At 37.9% G+C, this 23,348-nt stretch overlaps 2 protein-coding genes across 2 annotated transcripts in view; one reads left to right on the top strand and one right to left on the bottom strand.

Annotated features, from left to right (window-relative positions):
* Positions 1–7,324, top strand: part of LOC139130819 (centriole and centriolar satellite protein OFD1-like) — a 42,607-nt gene extending 35,283 nt beyond the window's left edge. The window contains exons 20-24 of the mRNA XM_070696615.1: positions 1,990–2,391; positions 3,100–3,263; positions 3,656–3,831; positions 5,392–5,450; positions 6,748–7,324. Of these exons, the coding sequence (XP_070552716.1) occupies positions 1,990–2,391; positions 3,100–3,263; positions 3,656–3,775 (686 nt within the window). The 3' untranslated portion in view covers positions 3,776–3,831; positions 5,392–5,450; positions 6,748–7,324. The remainder of the gene's footprint in view (positions 1–1,989; positions 2,392–3,099; positions 3,264–3,655; positions 3,832–5,391; positions 5,451–6,747) is intronic.
* Positions 7,325–7,855: 531 nt separating this feature from the next.
* Positions 7,856–22,998, bottom strand: LOC139130820 (neuronal membrane glycoprotein M6-a-like). The gene is made up of 7 exons (XM_070696616.1): positions 22,790–22,998; positions 17,323–17,488; positions 16,250–16,406; positions 13,927–14,080; positions 12,850–12,932; positions 12,545–12,610; positions 7,856–10,211 (listed from the first exon to the last, which is right to left on the bottom strand). Exons 1-7 carry the CDS (start codon positions 22,791–22,793, stop codon positions 10,059–10,061), a joined length of 783 nt encoding a protein of 260 aa, XP_070552717.1. The 5' UTR covers positions 22,794–22,998; the 3' UTR covers positions 7,856–10,058.
* Between the last annotated feature and the right edge of the window lie 350 nt (positions 22,999–23,348).

Genomic DNA, 23,348 nt, shown 5'->3' with positions numbered 1-23,348 from the left:
TGTCTTCATCATTAACTGTGCAACAGAATTAATAGCCATTCACTTTGACTCAAAGAATCTAACGTAAAGCTTTAGAACATGCAACAATCAATTCCAATGATGAAGAAACTTTGCTTCCAATCTCTGACAGGATAAAAAACCTAATTGTATGATTTTCATTCAGAGACTGCAGAAAAAAAGAAAGCCCATGTGCTTAGAAAACTAATTTTTGCCACAGAGGTATAGTCTGCCGAGGGTGAACATGGCTGTGTTCATGTAAAATGGTTCAGGAAAGTCTTGAATAGCACGATAGAAAGAAAAAAAGGCGAACATTTTTGACGGAAGTAAGAAATAAGTTAGTAATAAATCGATGCATTTCTACATCCTTCTTAATACTCCAATGAGAAACATAAACAAAAGAATAGAACACATTTGGCAAAGAAGGGAAAAAAACTTTGTATAAATTATCACAATACATGCAGACACCTTTTAATTTTTCAATTTTCACTTCCAAATTCTACACCAGTTAATCATTTGTAAAATATGTATCCTTTCATGTTTAGTTCCCACAAAAAGCCATGAAAGTTGATATTTGATGATGCTTTATAAGATCCTCTCACAGTGTTTAAAAAGTCATTTAGACTCAAGATGATGGTCATGTTTACAAGTTGAAATTCAGCAAATCTTTCAGGTCATGGAAGGTACATGAACCTTGACCCCTGATAGCTTAGCACTTAGCTCCTAGCACTTCCAGTAGCTTAGCACACAGGTCAGAGAGAGCCACTGTGTGAAAGGCCATGATAATGTTACATTGTCTAAGATGTCTTGTACAGTGTCCAGTACCTTATAAGAGGAAAAACAATGGACAATACACGCATATGATCAAACCTGCTTACTAATACAGCATTAAAAATTTCTGGCAATGTACTGGAAATCTATTAATGGTTCAAGTATTGTTAGCCGAACAAAACTGCAAGCCGCGGCAGTTAGTGTATATGTTACAGGTAGTGTATAGTTGGCATCAAACGTATCATGCATCCAATATTATTTTAGCTGATGGTTGATTTGAAAAGCTGTTTCATGTTTCCTGACATCAAAATCTACCAAAAAGAATGAATAATTGTCACAATCAGTCTACCTACTTGCTACCGTGCATACTCAGTGTCAGCAATAATGTCACAAATCAAACCTGATCATCACCACAGGCAATAAACATATCTGTTTATAGGAGTTTAGATAAGGTGTACAACTGTCGTAAATCAGGCTGTACACGATCCTGTGTATTCAGTCTGCCATAGCCTCCATCAGAAAGCTCACCTGGATATTGTCAGTTTTTCAAATTGTCAATTACTCTGAAAGTCTATCTTTCTTTCCGAAATTAAATGTTCATTATTCTGAGAAAAAGTAGTCATTTCAGTGTTATAATATTCTTAAAATATATCATTAAACAAATGTAATGTACAAAATAGATTACGTGTCCTCTCAAGTTCCCCATTCTTCAAGGATAGGATGCTTGACTCTCACACTGAAGTCACCCAGAAACCAACCTCTTTGAGCCCACAACACCCCATACCCATTTCTAAAGTGGCAGAATATTTCGTATACCCACCTATCTAGCCCATGCAACCCATGACCCAATTTATTTGATGTACAACACTCTTCTATGTACATGATGTATTTGTTGATCCGTTCTTCAGAGTCATTTACTGATAGATTTTGCATCATTTACTGACCTACTCTCCATCTAGTGTAGACTGGCCCCTGTCGCTTGGTTTTCTCAGCAGCAGTTGGCCTATCGTGTTCATCCCGTGATCTACACATCAGCCTACCACAAACGGAACAGTCCGCGGACGTTTATTTCCTTTATTTATTCTGTTTTGATATCTGTATTCCCATAGACTTGTATCAAGTCTACATCTAGTAAATAGTATGGCATTAACTGCTGTCAAAAGTTGTTGTGATTGGTAAACTGTCCATTAATATCAACACTGATTGTGTCAAAACTTGCAGGTAATTCTGTGTCAGAGAAGTCATCACAGACTCCGCCAAGTGTCAAGAAAAATCTACATGAACTGAAACCCAGTGTATCGATGCAGTCTCCACGGAGACCGGCTCCAAAAACTCAAGACTCCCAGTCACCAAAGAAGAAAGAGGAAGACCCTCTGTTGCTAGGCGGTACTTGGAAATCATCATCCATTCAGAAAGAGGATCATTACGATGATGATTATGATGATGATTTCAGTGATGGTGATGGTAGCCATGGAGACGTGGTTGAAGAAGTTGAGGATGAGGAACACACAAAGTCTGAGGCTAACGTTGAGAGTCCACCGGTATCACTTGATGCAGCATGGAAAAAAGATGAACCAGCCGTGTCACTAGATGCGGCATGGAAAAGTGGAAAATCACAAGAAGGTAATGTTTCCTAGCAGAAAGTCATCATCAATAGAATAAAGAAATTGGAGCAGTCACTGTCTGTTTCCATAGAAATCAATAACAGGTTTTTAGTAACAATAATTTTGCTATAGAAATAAGATGTGATGCCAATTTCAACTTTTAATGTTTGTCAATTTGTGTTTCATAAATTTCACACTTTGAACAGTGACTCATGTCTTTTACTGCATTGTAAAGGCATTATGTTTAAAGTTTCTATCGACAAAGTGCAGTCACACAAATGTTTAGACCATTTTGCAGATTGTTGATCTGAATAGAAACAAATTCTGGTTATGAAATTTGTTTACCTATCCAGCTGAGAATTTGCCAGTTATTTGGAAATGGAGTACAAATTGAAAGTGGTGTGAATGAGTAAATATAACTGCCATTTAAATGAAATAATGTGCCACCATTTAATTTCCCTACCTTTTCCTCAACATTCTATGCTCAAGCCTTTAAGCTTTAAATTTTTATTAAATAAATTCAGCCATGTTTATTGAAACTTTTCTTTCAGTGGAGTCTCCTAGTCCTAAATAGGTCCTGCTTTTTACAATTGTAAAGAAACAGAAATGTGTGGGGAGTACTCAAAAAGAATGACAATTTAGCAGTTGATTTTACAAAATTGCATTACTTGCCCTAATGATGAAGTTTCTGGTTAATATGATATGATGCCTGAATATCCTCCCACAGAAACTGAGAGGGAGAGGGAACTGGAACGTGAGAGGGAACGTGAGAGGGAGGAGGAAAAGCGGTGGGAGGAGGAGAGACAAAGGAAAGAGGAAGAAAGAAGACGACGAGAACAGGAAGCTTGGGAAAGAGAGCAGAGGGAGTTAGAGGAACTTGAAAAACAAGAAGTAGGTTTTACCTTCAGGTGTATCTGTTATGTGAATGGTATCCATTGTAATGTCTGTGTGCTGTGCAACCTATGTTGTTGTAGATTTCAATTCTTGCTGACTAAAATGATGTAATGTTATGTATGTGTGTTGAAATTTATGATCTGTTTACTATTTGGTATCATGGTCTAGACACAAGTTCATCCCTTCTCTGGCTTAAATTTCATTCCTCGTGAATATTTACATTGGAAGTAGATTTTATGCAAAAAGTGATATGTAAAGGGATGGTGAAGTCTTAACAGAAATTTGCATTGCTTTGAATGATGGATGAACTAATGAAATGAAAGTGATACCTCTGAATACCCAGCCACCGTGCCCACAATTTGACTTGACTTGATTTTTTGTGTTTGTAGAGACAAGAAAAGACAGAAGATAAGTCTGATGAAGAGCAAGAAGATGCAGGTAGTGATGGGAAGACTAAAGATGAAGAGAAAAGGAAGACAAAGATGAGAGTCAGAGTGATGCTGGCATAGATCCTGTGATGAAGAAGTACATGCAGATGGTACAAGAAAAGAAAAAACAGGAACAGGTAAGTTTTAATATCAATCCCACCACTTATGTTGAATTTCATCAGTTGCTGTCTGTTTGTGTGTAGAATACAAGTATGTTTAAAGGTTTGTCTGCACAGGTTTGTGTGACCACCTTTTGTTTCAGCTTACATTACCTGTCTTTGTCAGGTTTGTATGGCTTTACTCTATGCATTTTTTTGTATTTACATAATATGCAATACAAGGGTGAAGCATCGTATACAATCTTTGTAATGCTCCAAACTATCTGAACTGAAAGTAAATGAAATATACACACATAATAGTCTTCAGTTACCACTGCAGATATAAGTAATTTTAGTATTAAGGAAATGAACTATCCAATATTTCCAAACACTTGAAATTTACAATGGCTACCATCACTGTGTTAACTCCAGGGGAAAAAATTAAATTTTCTGTACTTTCAAAAATAATCTAGTAAAATTGTCTAGTTACTCCATGAGTTTCAAAATGTGCCCCAACAAATTGTAAACCAGAAAAAAAATTGTAAATGTTTGAGATTCCAGCTCTCTGTCCCAAGGCGCAATCTACCTTAATACAGAACTGGCCACATTCTGGCTGTGTCGCTGTGCTTACCAATATGTCAGGGTTTTCTGTCACTCAAAGGAACTAGCTGTTGCAGGTTCACAGATCTAGACCAGAGACTACTTTATCAATGTTTAACCTATTTTTCACTCATCACATGAATTCATTATTCATAATCTGTCAGAAATATCATCGCATGACATCGATGAATGGCACATCTATTTGCATAGCTGCAGTGTTTTCCAAAAATCATCTCACAAAATGACAAGCTGTCTCCAGTTAAGGCAACTAAACCATGATAATCCAGGGGACGTATTTCATGGCCTTTACCGTATTCATTTGTTTAGGTACTGTGTAAATGTCTCTGTTGCCTGGCAACTGGTATTTGTACACTTCCTAGTCAGTGACATGTTGATGAAATATGAGGGGAGGATTATTCAATTCTTCAGTGACACAGGATTTCTGAAAATATAAAGTTATCACACATTTAAGGATGAAAAGGAAATGGTTATTTTAAAAAGCTTGATTTAGAAAATCATTTTCCACAACACTCATCTAAAATGCATTTCACAAAACGCTACGCAGTGAATTGTGTTGCTTGAAGTGAGATTCCAGGATCTACAGCGCTTGGAACTGTCACTGATCACCACACAATGCCACAGAGGAAATATGTTAAAACACCAGTCAACATCTAATGAATATTAAGTATACAATAGCTGTCAGTAATAACCACTTTGACCTTTACGGACAGGTTAGTTAAATAAAATGTATGTTTGCACACCCTGAAGGAGGTGGAAGTCAGTTCAGCTTTTACTTCAATCAAGTAGAACAAAATATGTTGAAGTACACGGTAACTTTCTAAGAGGGGTTAAAATGTTGACATTTCAATTTCCCATGACCAGTCTCCGAAAATCAAATTGGATGTTTCTTCCCACAACAGTCATGTTTTAACCACAACACAGTGCGAGTCACAACTTGACTAATATTATTGTAAATCTGTCTTATTATTGAAATTTTAGGAGCAAGAAAAATCTGCTTCACTGGACCATTCAGTTTCTATAGAAGAAGATATCCATAGGTGAGATGTTGCTAAAAATACCGTCCATCTTGCAGTAATCTCTGAATTCCAATATAGGTTCTTTGTTCTGCCTATCAACTATTTTCTATATGTGTACTGTCAAGCATGTCAGAACAGTCAGTGTGTCTGGCTTGTGAGCACGGTGCATACCTATGTATGTTAATACATGCCTTGTTTTGTTGACAATTGAATTCAAGGGCAGTGAGAAATTCACTTGTCAACAATAACAATACACCCCTTAGTAACCGTCATGTTGACAATGCTTACTAGCCGAATACTGGGTATTTTCACATGCACTTCAGACTTGCTATTGCTTGGGCTCTAGAAATGATGTGTGTGCACTTTGAGACACACTGCAAGAATGAACGTTTCACTACTTTGGTGTACAAGAACTCACTAACGCGGTGTGTCTTTTTTTGGAGCTGTGATATTAGTGTGTCTTTGTATGTGTGTAGACTGAATGTGGTCAGGTATAATGTTTTGCAGCAGATGTTGAGAAGAGACAACTGTTTCAATGAAAATATGTTTTCCTTTAAAACAGTCCGTCAAACCTTAAACCTACATAGTGCCATTTAAATGCCAAAGAATGAATGTCTATGTCTGTAAAGATGGGTCACATGTATTGTGCATATATTTGTATTGATCATGTGTGTTTCATTACGTCAGAAAAGGAAGTTACAACATATTCATGTGTGATGGAATGTGTTTGTAGGTACACCACCATATTTTGCAAAGTGTAAGCATACAGAGTTAACACTCCATTTATATCAAAAGATTTCATTCAGAGAAATACCCTGTGATCACTGTCTTGACTTCCAGAGGATATGCAGGGAAAAGGGGGCAAAATTCACAGATGAACAGATTTCCAGATTTGTGGAATGCTGTTGAGAGTGGTTTTGCTGTTCCTTGTTAATGCTCACTTTTGATAATATTTTCACCATTTTTGTTTTTAATGTCAACCATAATTCCTTGTTCTACTCCCCAAGGCATGTTGATATACACAGTATTCAGCTTGTCAACTCAGCCTGTATGTGTGTAAACTGCATTGTTATTGTCAAAAAATGACTTCTTGTCCGGACTATGGTAGAATTCAAATGTAAACAATAACAGTGCATTTTATACATATAAACACTAAGTTGACAAGCTAAATAATGTGTGTTTCAACATTCTTTTGGGAGTAGAATAAGAAGTTGCTGTTGATTTATAAAATAAAGATAATTAAAAAATCATTGAAAGTTAGCATTACCAGCCCTTCGATTAAACATCAGTCATACATTATCTTGTTTTTCCACCACAGTTTTGAAGGCACATCAGACAATGCATTTGACGACTGGTGAATGCATCTCAAGAAATAGACATCTGTCCATCGCCAACGGTAACCATGACCAGAGTATCTGCATGTCATCACTCTGTCAGAGACCAAAATTGATGGAAAACAAATATAGACTTCAGGACCACCTTGTCTTTCTCAAATTCAGTATCATGGTTTATTTTTCCCAAATAATCACAATAACTATATTAATTTGTCACAAGAATTAAAAGAGAGAAATGCTAGCTTCATGTACCTTTTCATTGTAGCTATTTATTTTTTGTACAAAGTAAATCACCTTAATGAAAACTTTGGTCAAATCTCTTTAACAGTGAAGCCAAAACACCAATAATAATCTACCAAACTCTGGAATTAGAGATTGCTCAAATCACATTTTACTCACATAGTGTTTGATGTAACGATGCTTGGTTTGATGCACCACTGTGTATTTGACAACTGAAGGATTATTCTCACTATATCAGTGTCAGTTCTGTGTAGTTTTTATGAAATTTTGTGAAGATGATTGGCTATTATTTTTTTATGAATAAAAGTCACATGACAAGCCTTCCCTGTCACAACTTGTTGTATCGAATTCGGCTGGAACAGCCGGTAGAGTTTGAAGTCATGAAAGTTTCTCTCAAGAGCCTGTCAGAATTGTTATCACTTCTAGGGAATGAAATTTTATTTTCATGAAAATTGCTAGTTGACAATTTCTACAATATTTTATACAACTTTGGTGTTAACTGTACGGTGAAAATTGCACAAGGTAGTATGCACCTCGAAAGTGAAAGACTTAAACTATTGCCCAAACTTTCCGCAATGAAACTTTCAACCATAATCTTACCAGATGAAAAATAACAATTAGGGGTCACCATGCAAAGTTTGGAACTAGCGAAACAAATTACCGAACATTTATTGATATTTGAAATTCAAAATGGCCGCCATCCCTGTGTTAACTCTACAGGGAAAAAACAAAATTTTCCGTTTTCGGAAAATTAAGACTTTAAAAATTTTCTTACTACAAGAGCTTCAACCGCATTTTAGTGTCACAATAGCCTACTGAAATATGACTTGTACAGGAAGACAAAAAAAACAATTCAAGTTTATGTAATGAAGTTTATTTTCCATTGATCTCTGATTTTACAAAATGAAAAATTCTCTACTGTAGTGTTATGTCAGTTCTAAAACATTCAAATTATACAATATTACATGAGTTGGAATACTTATATAACAGGAATGTACAGTTCTGTGTATATTTATGCACATCACTCTAATCCTGCCACCACCACTGTATGGCCCGAACCCATTGTTTTCAGTGGTGTTTGTGGACCTCTTCACTTGAAGCCGGGGGTGAGCAGGTTGCATTATGTTGATGTGTTTGCAGTGATACATCTCACAGATTGAGCTTATCTTTGCTGTATTTACAGGCAGCTTTCCTAATTTTGTTGAGTTTATTTCATTTATAAATACAAAGTTGAAACCAAATCTTTTGATTGAAATGTACATGCATTGTAACTATGCTCATGAAACTAGATTGTACTATTATTAATATCATTAGTAGCATCTGATTGTTTTCATTTTAAATCTTTTTTAAACAAAGTTCAACAGCTGTTGCATACCATGTGAAAACTGTACATTTTGTCCAGCCTCTGATTGAATTCATAGCCAATAAAATGATATTTATTTTTGATTAAGAAAATAAAACCCATGAATATGCTTTGTGTGTCCACTGCAAAAACTGCACAATATGGAAATCTCTGGGTAAATACTGACATCCAGGGACAAATGAACCCAATGCATCAGATCCAAAGCCTGGTTTGAGTGTAAAATGCTATTTTTGTTCAGCCACGTCACAATGTGCCGTGAAAAAGTGCATCTCAGATAATATGATAAATTGATGAGATGACCAATAGTTCAGCCAAAGTTTGACCTGTGATATATTGTGATTGGCTGCATGGAGACATTTTTGTAAATAAGTAAAGTCATGGAGACAGCCCCCTCCACAGGACTATACAATGGCAGAAGATTCTCAGTCGTACATTGATGTCAGTGAATTACAAACTATTAAGCTCAACATCCTGTTTGGGATTCCTTTCACACAGAAATGGAACATGGAGTGTTAAACTAGGCTTACCTCAAAATTGCCAAAGCCTTGTCAAGAATTTTTAGTTGTGCTTCATAGGAGACAAAATTACATCATTGTAAGCAATCAAACAATATCTGCATCATTCCTCACCCCACCCCCACCCCCTGTCATTGCATAGACGTGGCATTTAAAATATAACTAAGTATGATTCTTAATCTAGTATTTTCCAGGATGGAAACCCTCATAGTTGGGTGGAAAATCATTGAGGTGTCATCATACTAGGCAAATGCTGCAACCAATTTCATCAGGCAAGTGGGTTTCTAGGGGAACCTCCCTCAAAACAATGGTTGCTTAGGGAGACTGTACTACACGGTGGACTAACTACAACCTTAATGGGGTGCTTGACTCCCCCTCCCAAAAAAAAAAAAGTTAATATGATAATTTCTTTATATATTGATTTCTTAGGAAGTTGATTTTATATATTTGTATATTTGCATATTTGAGCCAGTTTTGTGATGCAACCAAGTATTTGGAGGGTCTATGAACCAAGATGGCTGCTTAAATTGGCCATTGTTTTGCCATCGGACATTGTGCATTGGTTGAACTGTGGGAATAGATATACATAATTGATGAATTGAATGAATATTTTCACCAAACCTGAAATGTGTCTACACATACCTACCCTGATCTGTTCTTTTAGTTCAATCAATGCATTGTATATCCCATTTTCTCCATACAATTTTTTTATTATCAGCTGCAGCTATTCTTGAGATACTGTACCAGATGCTACAACCTTTGTAAACTTGAAGCAGCCATTTCGGTCGCTCACCTAACTGGGTTTAAAATGTGTATCTTGAAAGTTTACTCTCACTTCACTAAATCAGTTACCCCCCAAATGCACAAAATGTAAGGTGCAGCCATGCCCCAAAATAAACTGGCTTCCCTGTGCAATACATTGTGAATCGTTCCTCCTTTTGATTGCCAAAATAATCGTGATTGATAACAGCACTATGTGAATATTTAAACGATCCCACCCATGTCTCCTTAATGTCTGGATGTTATGTTTGGAGAGATCCCTGTAAAGCTGTCAAAATTAGCACACTGATTATCGGCGGTAAATTCTGTTAATGCTGCTATTAGTTTGATTGTTGTGTTACAAATACTGGAATTCTGGCTACAGGTATTACTATCTCCTAAAATAATTGAGTTGGGGCTAGAAATATTTTGACTTCAATTCATGGTTCTCTGCATTGGCTTCCTGTGGTCCATTGTGACCGACGTCTTTCATGTCTGCCTTGCTTCTCTTCTTCTTCCTGCCGTGGCTGAAGTGAGCGTAGTTCGCCGACATGCACATCAAAAAATGTATCTGTAAATAAGACAGAATGTATATGATTGCCAGGCAGAGAATAATGACACTCAAGGGCGTATGGGTAAATAGTCTCGAATCTAGAATGCGAAGCCAGGGACTGTTTAGGCAATTTAACCGGTGATATTGAATCACACAAGAACAATTTTCAAACTTCATTAAAAGTGCTACTGCACGCTTGGCAAGACAGTCTTTGTGAATGTTAGAATAATGGTATGCACCAGGAAGCGTAAGCTTAGACTGCGAGCAACGTTACAGCGCTCTGCCATATTTTTATGCGTAGGTAAAATTTCATGATTATTTATGACATTCGAGAATTAGTATCTAACATCAACCCGTTCATCTGTGTCGTCTATGAATAACGCGATTAGAACTATTTATGGACAATGGCATGATTACAATATATGGCAGCAATGCAGAAGTTTACTTTTCTAGTTAGCCCTGCGTACAGGTCCGTGTTCCCGGCGTTATACGGTCTCCACCACAGCCCTGCAACGGTCTATGGAGATAACTGGCGACTCTGCGGTCCGGATCCGGACCGCAACGAAAAAACGGTCTTTTTGGCCGAAATTCTACTCTATCGGGGCAAAATCCTTTCCCTGCCTACCTTTACCTCCTAACCGACCCCAGAAAAGATGCGATTAACTTCTCCTAACGTCCAAAACCACTCGTTTTCTGAAACATAACGTACGTACGACAAGTTGTTTACCCATGGAGATCGCCATTTTGAATCTCGCCAGTTATCTTCATGGACCGTTGCAGGGCTGTGGTGGAGGCCGTATAACGCCGGGAACACACAGACCTGTACGCAGGGCTATTTTCTAGTAATCTCTAAAGTGTTGGGGTTTCCAATATTTTGCTGACAACAATGATGTAAAATGGATCATTTCTGAGCAGAGTACCCTGAACAAATCCCTATGATACGTTTTGCTTCATGTAAATGACACCCAAAAAAAGTATTCGAAAAATAGTATTGAATTTGATTTTTGTAAACTTGAGGCTGTGGTTTACATGCGATCTATTTCTGAAGACAACCAGGCCCTGATCCGCTTGGCATTGTCGTTCCTCTGACAGATAGAGGCAAGTCGTTCCTCTGACAGATAGAGGCAAGTCGTTCTTCCAAATAAAATGGTAAGCCTTGACTAAATATAATAGCAGAATATTAATTTCAACGAGGGAGTTCATTATGATCTTATAAATGAGAAGAATGTCACATTTAAAGGAGTTCCTTATGTCAAACTCATGCTTCATCTACACGATATTCCGAATGTGAACAAATGTATTAATAAAATCTTCATTTTCAAACAGAAATTTCCAACTTTTCCAGCCTTTATACCATCTTTCAATGAGCCATTGAATCAATAATTTAAAGTGAAATCAAACGATGAATTCAGACTATTGAGTTTGGAAGGGGCATCCTAAACATTTGATCAAACACAAAAGCCTCAAAGTCCATATCCCGTCACCCCCACCAAGCCAGGGTAAAGCAGCACATACACTGGTGGGTTTTAGATGACTATCAATTTGCCTTGAGATGTGAACCAATATGGCTGCAACTTCTCAACACTGTTCATGTTCTTTCCAGCTATCACGCCTGAATGCAGACCGTTTTCATACAAACATGGCACAAGTTCGGTATGCCATGACGTATAATCGTCTATTTAGATGCGTTGGCATCACAGTCACGGTATCATTATTGGCCAAGAAAAGTTTGATTTTGTGATTTCCAATATCTCATATACCGGTACTGGCAAAACACTAACAGAATAATCGAATATCTGTCTGATCAATTTCTTAATATTTTAAATGAAAGTAATGAGATTTAATTAGGATGTCTATCAAAATTTCCAATTTCGACTTGGGAAGGGTCACGTTTATCTAAATTTTGAAAATGGGAAGGATCGCAGTTGACATGAAAGACATACCTGGATTTCCCTCGTAATAAAATGGAAAGTACAAGTCGAGTATAACCGAATCTTTCGGAAATGTGATAAGTATCTGTACTTGCTTTTTGCCCGGGCTATTCAAAAAGCCCCTCGATCTCAAACAACCTGTTTTTGTGTTCAGGTGGACGTATTTGACGAAGATCGGAGCCGAATAATTTCTTCTCACCAGAATTGAAAGAAGTTTCGTTGAAATAAAAGTATCCATCAGGCCAGCCGTCATTTATGCAAAGGCAAACCGATACCAATTCGATCTTTGTCCAGCAGCAGCTACCATAGCAACAGCGCATTCTGTGTGATAGTCGTGAATCGTCAATCGGCCTGGTTTTATGAATATGTGAAACAGACTTTTCGTGCTACTGGCCAACAATAACAACTAAATGAACTCACCAATCCGAGGATGATGACTACAATACCAGCCAGTGTAACGATGTAGTTTATGAAAACTGTGTCAGTCTGAAACAAAAGAGTGAAAATAGCGTCAAATTGAACAGTCGACCAGTTAAAAAATAAAGATATAAAGTTATATATTAATACGACAAATGAAACCGAGTAGTACCATGTTAGAGTCCTTCAAAGTCTTTTTTTTCAAAAGTACTGCAAGTTACCACTACTCACCATTGTATTAAGCGTAATAGTAATGTGACTACGCATTGACGCACATTATAATTATGGAGCTTAGCTCGCATACCTACCTGTTCGCAGAAAACTTGAAGGTCCTCGAAGCATATCTTTGTGTCGTTGACGCCTTGGTTATCGGCAATTCGCTTGACCAGACCTTCAAGGGGAAAATCACAGACACATGAAACAAGCCTTATTATGCTGCGGAGTTGGAACTGTTCGTGAAATGCCCATCATCAGCATCATCACTTACATTATTATGCATGTGGCTCTGCCACTCTGTACTGCATTGCTTTTGAAGTCTGAGTAAAATTTCAGGGTCGTGCCACCATGGATTAGAGGTGTCTATGGTCCAGAAAGGTTTCGACTTTGCTTCTGTTTATTTCAAGTGGAATATTTGCACATCTCGTACTGACTTATAAATGTTCACTTTTTCTCATACCACACAGACTATTATCACATTGCTATACTATGATATGTCTGCCTGTGTGAGATGTTCAGAGTTTGTGGCCTCAAGTTGACAAGACCATTACAAACGTCAAATAAAAATTACTGAACAAGATTGCCGAGTATGTAGTGACGATTGTTGGATACATTTTCCACTGGTTATTTGTAGATTTTTACTGAAATCTGGAAGTACATGTAAATATTGAGTGTTTATTGTTTATGGGTTAAACACTACAAATTTGACGCCTTTGCCGACTATCAATGTATAAAAAGTGAGCAAAGTAAACGCTGTCAACATTGTTCGGCAGAATTGTGTACTCGAAATCTTTAAGTGTAATTGCCCTAAGCGACCTACAGTACAGACCTTTTTTTCGTGAACCAAATCGTACAAGTGTTTTGGAGAAAGCAATTTTCAAGGGTCATTCGGTACTGTGGAAGTACATACAATGTGCATACATGGTGCAAGGTCTTTTAAGCACCAATATACCTCAAAGTAGACGTGGCTCCTATAGGCTATGTAGTGAATTTCGTGCGAAAATATCCAATATGTCAGTAGTATTGGTGTTAAATTGGAGCTTATTCCAAAATTCAACCACTCCCGCCCAGCATCAGAATGATGACCCGACCCCCTCCTGTCCCCCTCCTGCCCCTCCCGTCACCTGGGTACAGCCATGTGAATATATGTAAACAATAAATACACTTACCGAACTGTGCTAGGTCTATACACTCGTTAACAATGCTGTCAACTGGTTCGACTTTGCAGAACACATTTATCATGATACTGAAAATGACTGGGGCGACAATAACAAGCGCTACGACGATCCAACAGAGACACAGCATGTAAAGGATCACTGTAAACTGAAAGGAAAAACACGTAATCATCATTGTCATTGTCGATGTTTTATATATATCTTACTAATCTTATAGTTCTTTATATCAAAACTTTCAAAAATTTAATTTTCTGTCTTTGATAAAAATATACAGTAAGCTTTGTCATAGCTACCGTCTTTGAAATATTCCGTGCTGAAAGATGTCTCTCGAAATATCTTGCGAAGTAGTACAACTTGCAGACTACCGGTTTGCTCATAAGATACTAGTTGTTTACAAACAAATGTAGACCGGGTTACGAGTGCTCATTAAGTTAAAGGTTATGACATAATCACTGCAGTGCAAATACCGATAGTATACGCGAGCTCCGACGCAAGCAAACTGTGGTACATATGTAATAATACAGAATGTTGTCTGACTTGGCTGGCTGCATCTCGGTATAGTCTGCTTCTGTGAGAGCATGCGCAATTTCGTTCAGTACTGGGTCGGACTGTTCTTTTATGAAAACCCGCCTAGTTTTGACGGAAATGAGTTTCTACGCTAACAACTTGATCGCTAAGCTTACAGTGCAGTGGAACTTTCAAGCAAACTGTAATGGATGTAGTTCACGGTGCCCTCTGTTCTGGTGGAGTGACTGACTGTGGACCTAACTGACCATGGACGTGGCTTACAGCCTATAGGCTAACCGCTACACTTGGAATATGGAATGACGTGGTTTCATGTTGTTCAGTCATTTGATTCAGAATTATTAGCTTTTTTTCAAAGCAAGGGTATAAGACTTTGGAATAGTGACTAAGCATTGCAACGATGTAAGTTTAAGAAACGATATTCTAGAACATAGCCGAACGTAGGCTGAACAGTGAGTTGACATGATATTGTTCCCTATTTGTTCAAATGACCATCTATGACTTTCATGTTCAACACCATGTCAACATTAAATCTAGATCATAAAATGGACTGTATATTTGCAATCATATTAAAGCATCAAATACCTTTATTCTGTAAGTTTGATGAAAATCCGATTTCTTACCATCGTGAATATAAGAAAAATGTAATTTTGACGGCCCAAACCGGTTGCCATTGAAACACACGTTCACCAAACTGGACACCATATTTTGCAATCAGAAACATGAAATACCTGTAAGCTGTAAGTTTAATGAATATCCAAGTTCCTTTGTCATGATTTTAAGAAAGTTGCAATTTTTACAGCCAAAATCGTTGCCACGGCAACTTTGTCCACAGGATGGATGGCAATTTCGATATCAGCACCAAAATTTACCCTATACTGTAAATTTCATGTAAATCCGCCCTGTTATTACTTGCAATAGCTTCATTTTAATATTAATCATCATCATCATTTATGTCAATTCGACGACTTCGAAGTTGCTTTTATTGTTAATGTTGCTTTTAGCTTTAATTGGCTTTTAATTTTTTTTCAATTTGTTTTACCTATTAATGTGGTTATGGATGAAAGACCATCAAAACAGAATGACTTAATTCAACATACATGTAATGAATTCGACCGATGTTTTGCAAAGCAAATGGAAAGCTGTTATCTACCACACTGCCCATGAACGGTATGAAGATCACAATCATTTCAACACAGTTTACAGTTTTGATTATTTTGAATCGTAACAGCATGTTCTTATGCAATTCTATCGTCAAAATATGATCAGATGCACTTAACATTACTATATCAGTGACATAATTTCCGTTGTAGACGAGAAATTACGTCATTATACTATTTCTGTCTTTGATCTTTAGGCTAAGTAGTACATTCTTGTGACGGCAAGTGACTGGTTAAATTTTGCAGGTATCATTTGAAAAATATCACAAACAATTTCAAAAGATGAGGTCTTCATCACTCTAAGCGTCATTATAACCATCTCTTCCTGACTACATTTTCTGTATGTGCAATCTACCCACTCTTCCTTCCTACCTACCTACCTACTTAGCTATAGCATCTATTTTTATATCTACCTACTTACATACCTATTTGCTAGTATCTATCTGCCTATCTATCTATCTACCTTTCTATCTGTCTGTCTGTCTGTCTGTCTGTCTGTCTGTCTGTCTATTCTTCTCTCACGATGGGTTAGTACTGTTTATATGATCACATATTTGATGCATATTTATTTCGTCTCTGTCTCAATTGTAAAGTAATATCAATTTTTTTCGCTCTTCATTTTAAACACTTACAATTGCAATAAGAATGCGACCCATACACCGTCCTGCAGTGCCGCACGACCTTCCACCGATAACACAGGTTGCAACACCGCCAATGATCAACGAAACCAAGGCAATGGCTCCAACGAACCCAGTGACGCTGTAGAGGGCGTATTCTACTGCTTCTATGCTGTTGAGAAGAAATGAGAATTTGTGAGAAACCAGATGGAAAGTGAAGCCGCTCTTGTCTTTTAATGGGCAAAGTGGACACTGTGTAAATGGTTGACCATAAACTGTTCGGCAGTTTGACCTACTACTTGTATCTGTCCTGCTTATATGTATACTACTAAATTCTCAACAACCTGAAAGAAAACGTGTTGGTCTGTGATGGCTCTAGACTGGAAAAACATAATAACAAAACAGTTATACCTCGAAGCCACATTGGATCATATCGCAAGACAAGTTGACCTGAATATATCCTAGTATATTGTCTTTGTACCAACATACATATTGAGTTGTGGCCTAGGACATGAAAAACCTTCCAAAACTTAAAAGATAAAAGGAACGCCTTAGAGCTGCTTTGTATCATGCAGAACTATTCACTTCGTGTATAATTAAGTGGCTGATTTCGTTTGAATTCAGTCCAGTCTTGACATTAGTCTCTGTTAGTGGACACGAGAGCTAAACGGGTATTGCACCAACTAAAAGAGACAGTACCTGTAACATTCGATAATATTTCCATTATTTTGGTTCTACAAACACAGTACTAGTCTTGTCAGCATGGTGCAAATGAATTCCAGCCCGGACTATAGGTAAGCTATCTCCAACAATAATACTGGCTTGGTTGACGAGTTGAGTTGGCAAGTTGAACTCAGGTATTTCGATATGATTAGTGAAGTATAGTAAAAGAAGAAACTAAAGGTGACAAAAATAATATTAAACAGAGAATGGAATTTTCACCCCCAAATAAAACATCTCAGTGTGATATTATATTGTGCAATATGTATTTTATGATGTACATTCTTTTTAAAGTGTCCCTTGGCGTTCTTGCTGGTATCACAAACGATCCGAACAGAAATGTCCCAGAATGCCGTAGTGATAATTACCCGGATGAATAAGTCCCCTCTCCTTCCACCGGCGTTGCTTTGAACAGTTCAAGTGTTGAATAGATCGATTCCAGGCCGAAGTAGCACGTGACGGACAGTCCTGCCGCTGCGATGAGAAACGCAAAGATGGAACCCCATGCCGTCCTCGAACAACAATCACAGCAACCTGGCAAAGAAAGAGGAAACATAAACACTATACAAATGAGACTGGCACCGAACGTTTGAAGTTCAAAAGCTGACGGCCTGTACTTGCTCTCCTGTGACACGTGACCCCGCACTTGAATCTGAATTCGAATTTTGTAACTTCTATACCATTGAACCAACTAAACCCCGCGGTTAGATCTTACTTTTAAGTTTTAGAATAAACATGAGAGCGACAACGACAAGGATGACGTCATGATGACGACGTTGATAACAATTATTATAACATGACTCAAGTTAAACTAGTACTGCATTGTTCAGGTTCATTCTCTTTGACACTTTTCAAGATTTGATTTTAAGTGAATGACTTTAAAGTTCAAATACCCTTATCGATGTGGATAAATACTTATTTTCTCTTAAAAAATATTTGTCTTCCAAATAACTTTTATATATTTAGACCGTCTATGTTCAGACCGCAGACATGGAACATTTCCTTTGAACATTTTAACAACGTTACCATTTTTCTTAAAAGTCACGATATCAGTGCGATACGGAGGATTTTGAACACTTTTCATGGGATGAAATTTCAAAAAGGTACTAGATAACATTAACTGTCACACCACCTGTTGATTTTGTTTGTACTTAGTACTGATAGTTACAGTCGACGCCTTTCCGAAAAAATAAAAATATTATAGAGTATCTTGTAGGACTGTTGTTAAAGATATACAAATTTCAATTTTGAGAAGAATGTATGGAATATCTTTATGCTGTGTACAGACGGTTCATTTTCAATTTTTACTGTTTCTTCACATCATCCTGTATCGACACCACCTTTTATGATAGGGCACTCATAAATTCCATCGTTCGACATCCAGCACCCTGGTGACACATGCGGCAGGTCTTTTGTCGTTTATGACTCAGCGAGCTTTTTGTTTGTTTTTATTGGCAGTGATTGCTCTTTGACCACGAATTGGCGTAATATTCAACCGTGTGCACCATTTTGTTTTTGCAAAACGTGTATTGTAACATGCAAATCGAGCAGATCATAATGCATTTCCACTCAGGCCTGTTTGTTCATGATATCGTATTGTCGATAGTTTATGGACGGTGGCGAATGTCAAGTCTAAATAATTTTGATCATATGTTTTCATGGTTATTCACGTCCACATCTCTGACATAAAATTCCCATCTTTGTAATTATCACGGCTTTTGACAAACTAAATAGTCACAAATTGCAGAAATTGGCAAGTTAATTCGGTCGTTGCAAGCTCCCATGCATATAAGATAATTTCCATTTTGGTTGCTTGGTTGTTGTTGTTGCTGTTGTTGTTGTATTTTTTTTTCTCTTTTTCTTTCTGTGTTTGTCTGTTTCTCATGCTCTCGGGGTCTCTGTCGTCTCCTTTAGGAGACTATGCTACGCCGATCTAACCAAGCCTTGCGGACCGGACGATGACCAGTCTTGGGTGATAACGAATGGAAGGCTATGTCACTTGACGTTCCCTCCACAGAACTGTGATGATATCTGACGATATTGCGAGTCCTTAAAGGCTTTTGGCGATCCCTGGGATCGCCTTTGTTCTAGTCTGTGAGAGGATTATGGAGGTGTGATACCCTTTTGTTTTCCATTGAAATTGTCACATTGTGGGTAAATTTTCTGAGAGACAATCTGGTGCCAACGCAGGCCTTTAATGACGATAGCCTGTTAAATACATTAGAAGAAAACTTTCAGAATACTGTATATTGCGGATCAGGTACTAGATGTTGGATGGGTGTTCTAAGTTTTCGAAGATACGAGGTCCCGGCTTATTCAGAAGTCTCTCATATTTCATTTCATTTGCATCTCTGATATGGTCCAGATACCAGGTATTTCAGCGTTTATTGTCAGTGAATATTCGCGGTGTACTTTTGAGTGGAGAACTGTTTTGACGCGTGAAAAACATGTCGATTAAACTTATCTTGAGATGTTTTCACAGCATAGTAAGTCTTGACCTTTGTGATCGGAGTCTGAAAGTCCCACTTCCAGTAATTGATCAGAAATATGTGCAAGACCTTGTATTGTTGACTGTAGTGTGTTTAGAAAACTGGCTCAATAGTGGTAACAAAAACGGTTTTGGGTTTCTTGAACGGAGAGATTTAACCTTGACCGAAGCATAAAGATATGAAGTACGTATACAACCACAATGTCAACAGTAAATTTGCCCGCGCTATGGAGAACTAAATATAGACAAGTCAGTTCATGTTACGTTGACGCTAACTTTTGTCTCTTCATGCAATGATGTCTTTCCCCTCTGTCACTTCTCTGATACATATTAACGTGTCTATCTTTATAAACACATTATTTCTGTCTGAAGACACTGGTAACCACTTTTGAAAAACAACGTGACTGTTTAACACCGCCACCACCTCTGTGATCCAAAATCAAGCAATAATTATACTCTATTGTCAATGCAATTACTTGCACTTTTAGATCTGCGCACGCGTGTGACACAACCCCTTCACAATTGAATTAGCTTTTATATTTTCCTTTTTTTAAAGTGCAAACCGTGACTCCTTCACGTTGTAATTCCATTAACGACTTCAATCGTATCTATTTTAGTGCGATGTGCGAATTCTGAATGTAGGCTAAGCGCTTACATAAAATATTGACCAGGGAAGTAATAAAGCATTTATTTGTCACGTAAGCACTTTTCGTCATCAGAGAAATCATAATTAAATGTTGCCAGGCAAGAATTTGCAATGTCGGATAAAGGTAACGTTGGGAAAGGAAACGTTACGAAGATACATGCGTCAGGGGACGGTGTTTCCAGCAGATATACACTTCGTAATGAGCGCACAAAGACACGATGTTTCGTCACTAAGGGTAATCGATTTGTGAACCAGCGACCGTTTAATACAAAGCTGTCAAGGTTTACCTTTTTCTATTTACACTATGCATTCATTTAGCGGCAAAATTAAATTGCGTCATGAGTTACTCTCCTGTAAACCAGAGGCGCAAAATAATTGCATAATAAGGCATTGATCATGAAAATCTGGTTTTCAGCTGACTGTTTGATGAAATAAATAGTGGTTTGATTCGACCAGTAATTTTTTTGATATCGAGTAGTTTGGAGCTTTGACTGATAAATGCCTTACATTGTCGATAATAATGGCCTTTTCGGCGCGGAGAATTTTCCTGGCGTATGACGACACAGTAAGGCGGAAAAGTACACGTATTTGCCTAAGACTCGAACAGCTAAGATATTTGAGTGATGAATGTCTGTTAACTTACTTTATTCAAGCTTGGGTGAGGTGCATGCATTGCGGACTCACATTTCTACACTTATTTTTGGATTGCAATGTAAAGTGATTCCAAAGTGACAACGCCCAGTGTTGTTTGGGTCGCCTCTCTACTTTCTGCATAACAATATAAACTTTCACTTTTCGTTTGTTCCTCCACACAGATTGATTAATTTGTAAATCATCCCTACGAGCCTGTAAAGGGTCTCTGATTGCCGTTGGCGTTCTTTGAGTCTGTCAGGGTGCCCACGCAATGATTCCTCCTCCATTGTTTTAGCCCCATTCATACATAATCCCAAATCCTACAAAGTTTTTGTACTTTCACGTATCCATTGTACATTACATAATCTGGGAGCTGACCCTTCAAGATGTCAGGTATCATGAACGTGATCGCAACACAGAGAGAGATTTCAAAGCCTGAATTTTTATTTTATGTGCGATAAGTCTACGCTGCAGACATTATTGATGGAAAGTCAATCGTCCAAGCCCCGAAAACGAATTAGAAAATCCAAAAACTAGACGCGGTAAAATGCCTGACATATTGAGAAACACAGGGCAATTGGCCATGCAGTTACAATTCAACAATCACGAACTTCATTGCGAATATTCTCAATATTGCAAGACATGAATTACTCGATTAGCTACTTTTTTTGCGTCGTTCATACTTTAATTTGTTTCAGAAAAACACCAACGTGGCATAATTTTCACATTCTGATTCAAATTGCCTTGTAATTGCCGCATTAAGGTAAAACTTACGCCACCGGAAGGTCTATTACATGCAGGCTTTGTCATTAAGATAGCGGAATGCCGTTTGGGAGCGAAAGAAAGTAACCCGTTCTTTGACTGGGTGGGTCAGAGTTGAAACAAAAGGAACATTGTCTGTCAATGATAATGACTCAACATTTCAACAAGAACATCATCCTTCATGAAATCTTTTCCCCTCCCTGCTGAGACAATAGACAAAGTTTTTTTCTTTCAGATAGTCGTTGACACAATCAACGCGTGATTTATGAGAAGCTACCCAAAAACGTGGAAGAGTAAAAAAAAATGCGGCAGGCTCGGTAAACCGTAAAACGTGACTCAGCTTCGACTAACAGTTTCTTTCAAGACATTATTACACCCCAATGAGGACCATTCTAGAATGTTGCGTCCCTGTTCACATACCTGTAGTGAGATCTAATTTTCACTGCATTCAAAATTTGGACATACCATCGCAATACAAGGAACGTGTTATATCAAATGAAAAAGAATCCTGGGGAAGTATATTCGTTAAATGAGATTTCTGTTTCTCCACAGCAAGGAGCAATGTATGAATAAGCCCTGAAGTGACATTCATACCCGGTTCACCTTAAACACACTCGAACTGTAAACCTCGCCACAAGTATTCAGTTACAGGGGTGACTCACATCGCTTGGCAAACAGACGCCTTTTATGTCCACAGTGTGACTCTCAGCGTTCGACAATTTATGATTTGGTTGAAATATTAAGTATTAATATTTAGTTTTATCAACGCATCACGGACGATAAATCAAAATGATCTCAAAGCATTTCATCTGCAAAAGGTTAAGTGTGCCAGTTGTTCGGTACGTGGTGTTGACCATATGGTCGTACAAGTTGCTGGTTTAATCCCTGGTGAAAGCACTCTCTGAGGCTACTGTCCTACGCATACAATAAATCAGACAATCTCAGACACTACTGTCCTACACACAATAAATAATTGGACATCTACGTGCCTTTACGTAACAAATAGCTACATTTACGCGCTACCGAGAATCGATACAGCGAGCAATATAGGTATGAAAGGACGAATAACTCCTCAAACGTATAGGATTGTGTATTGACAAACTCCAAAAGAGCTCATTTTCGCTTGTGAAAAACAGTTCAACATATTTTGATAGTGCAATAGAAATCGGAGTAAATGTCTCGCCTGTGAAACTTTTGTCACCTTTCATCTCAGACAATTGTCACGACACTTTCCAGCGTCAAGATAACCAGGTCACACCTATAATGTTTAAGTGGCGCATATTACGGTAGATATACGTGTACTTACCCATGGTCGTTCAGTCTATGATCAGAAACTACACTGTACGATACGATTCCCTTGTCTGATTTAGTTGTGTAGGGCTCTTTCCCTCGATGTGGACGGAGGTCGGTCAAGTCCGGCTGGTCAGATACCCTGCTAAGTCTGCACGCCCGGGCGACAGTTACGTTCTGGTCATCTTAACAATGCGTTTTCGGTCCCCGGGTCACACAGGAAAGCTATTTTGCATGGGGCAAACCAAAACGAGGCAGCGGTGTGGGTAAATGGGTTTCTGCTGTAATTATACCAACAATGTGACACCTGCCGTAGATGACGTTCCAATACCAAATCGTGCAAGCACTGCGTTGGGAAGCCATTTTGGAGCGGGAAAAAATATAAGCAAGACGATGGGGCCAGAAGGATGGTAACACACAATGTACAGTTTTATTCGTGGAACCATAACACCTGGTGAAAATGTTTCGCGCAATGGAGTCTATTGTACATGTGAACCGCCCCATGAAGGGACGTGTTCAGAAAGGATTTTGACTCTATAAGTTTGTTATTTGACAACTTTGTATCCATGGTAACT

Source organism: Ptychodera flava, chromosome 4 (genome assembly GCF_041260155.1).
Source record: "Ptychodera flava strain L36383 chromosome 4, AS_Pfla_20210202, whole genome shotgun sequence".
NCBI lineage: Eukaryota > Metazoa > Hemichordata > Enteropneusta > Ptychoderidae > Ptychodera > Ptychodera flava.
The sequence above is the reverse complement of the archived record's forward strand: the minus strand, read 5'-3'. Positions and strand labels throughout refer to the sequence as shown.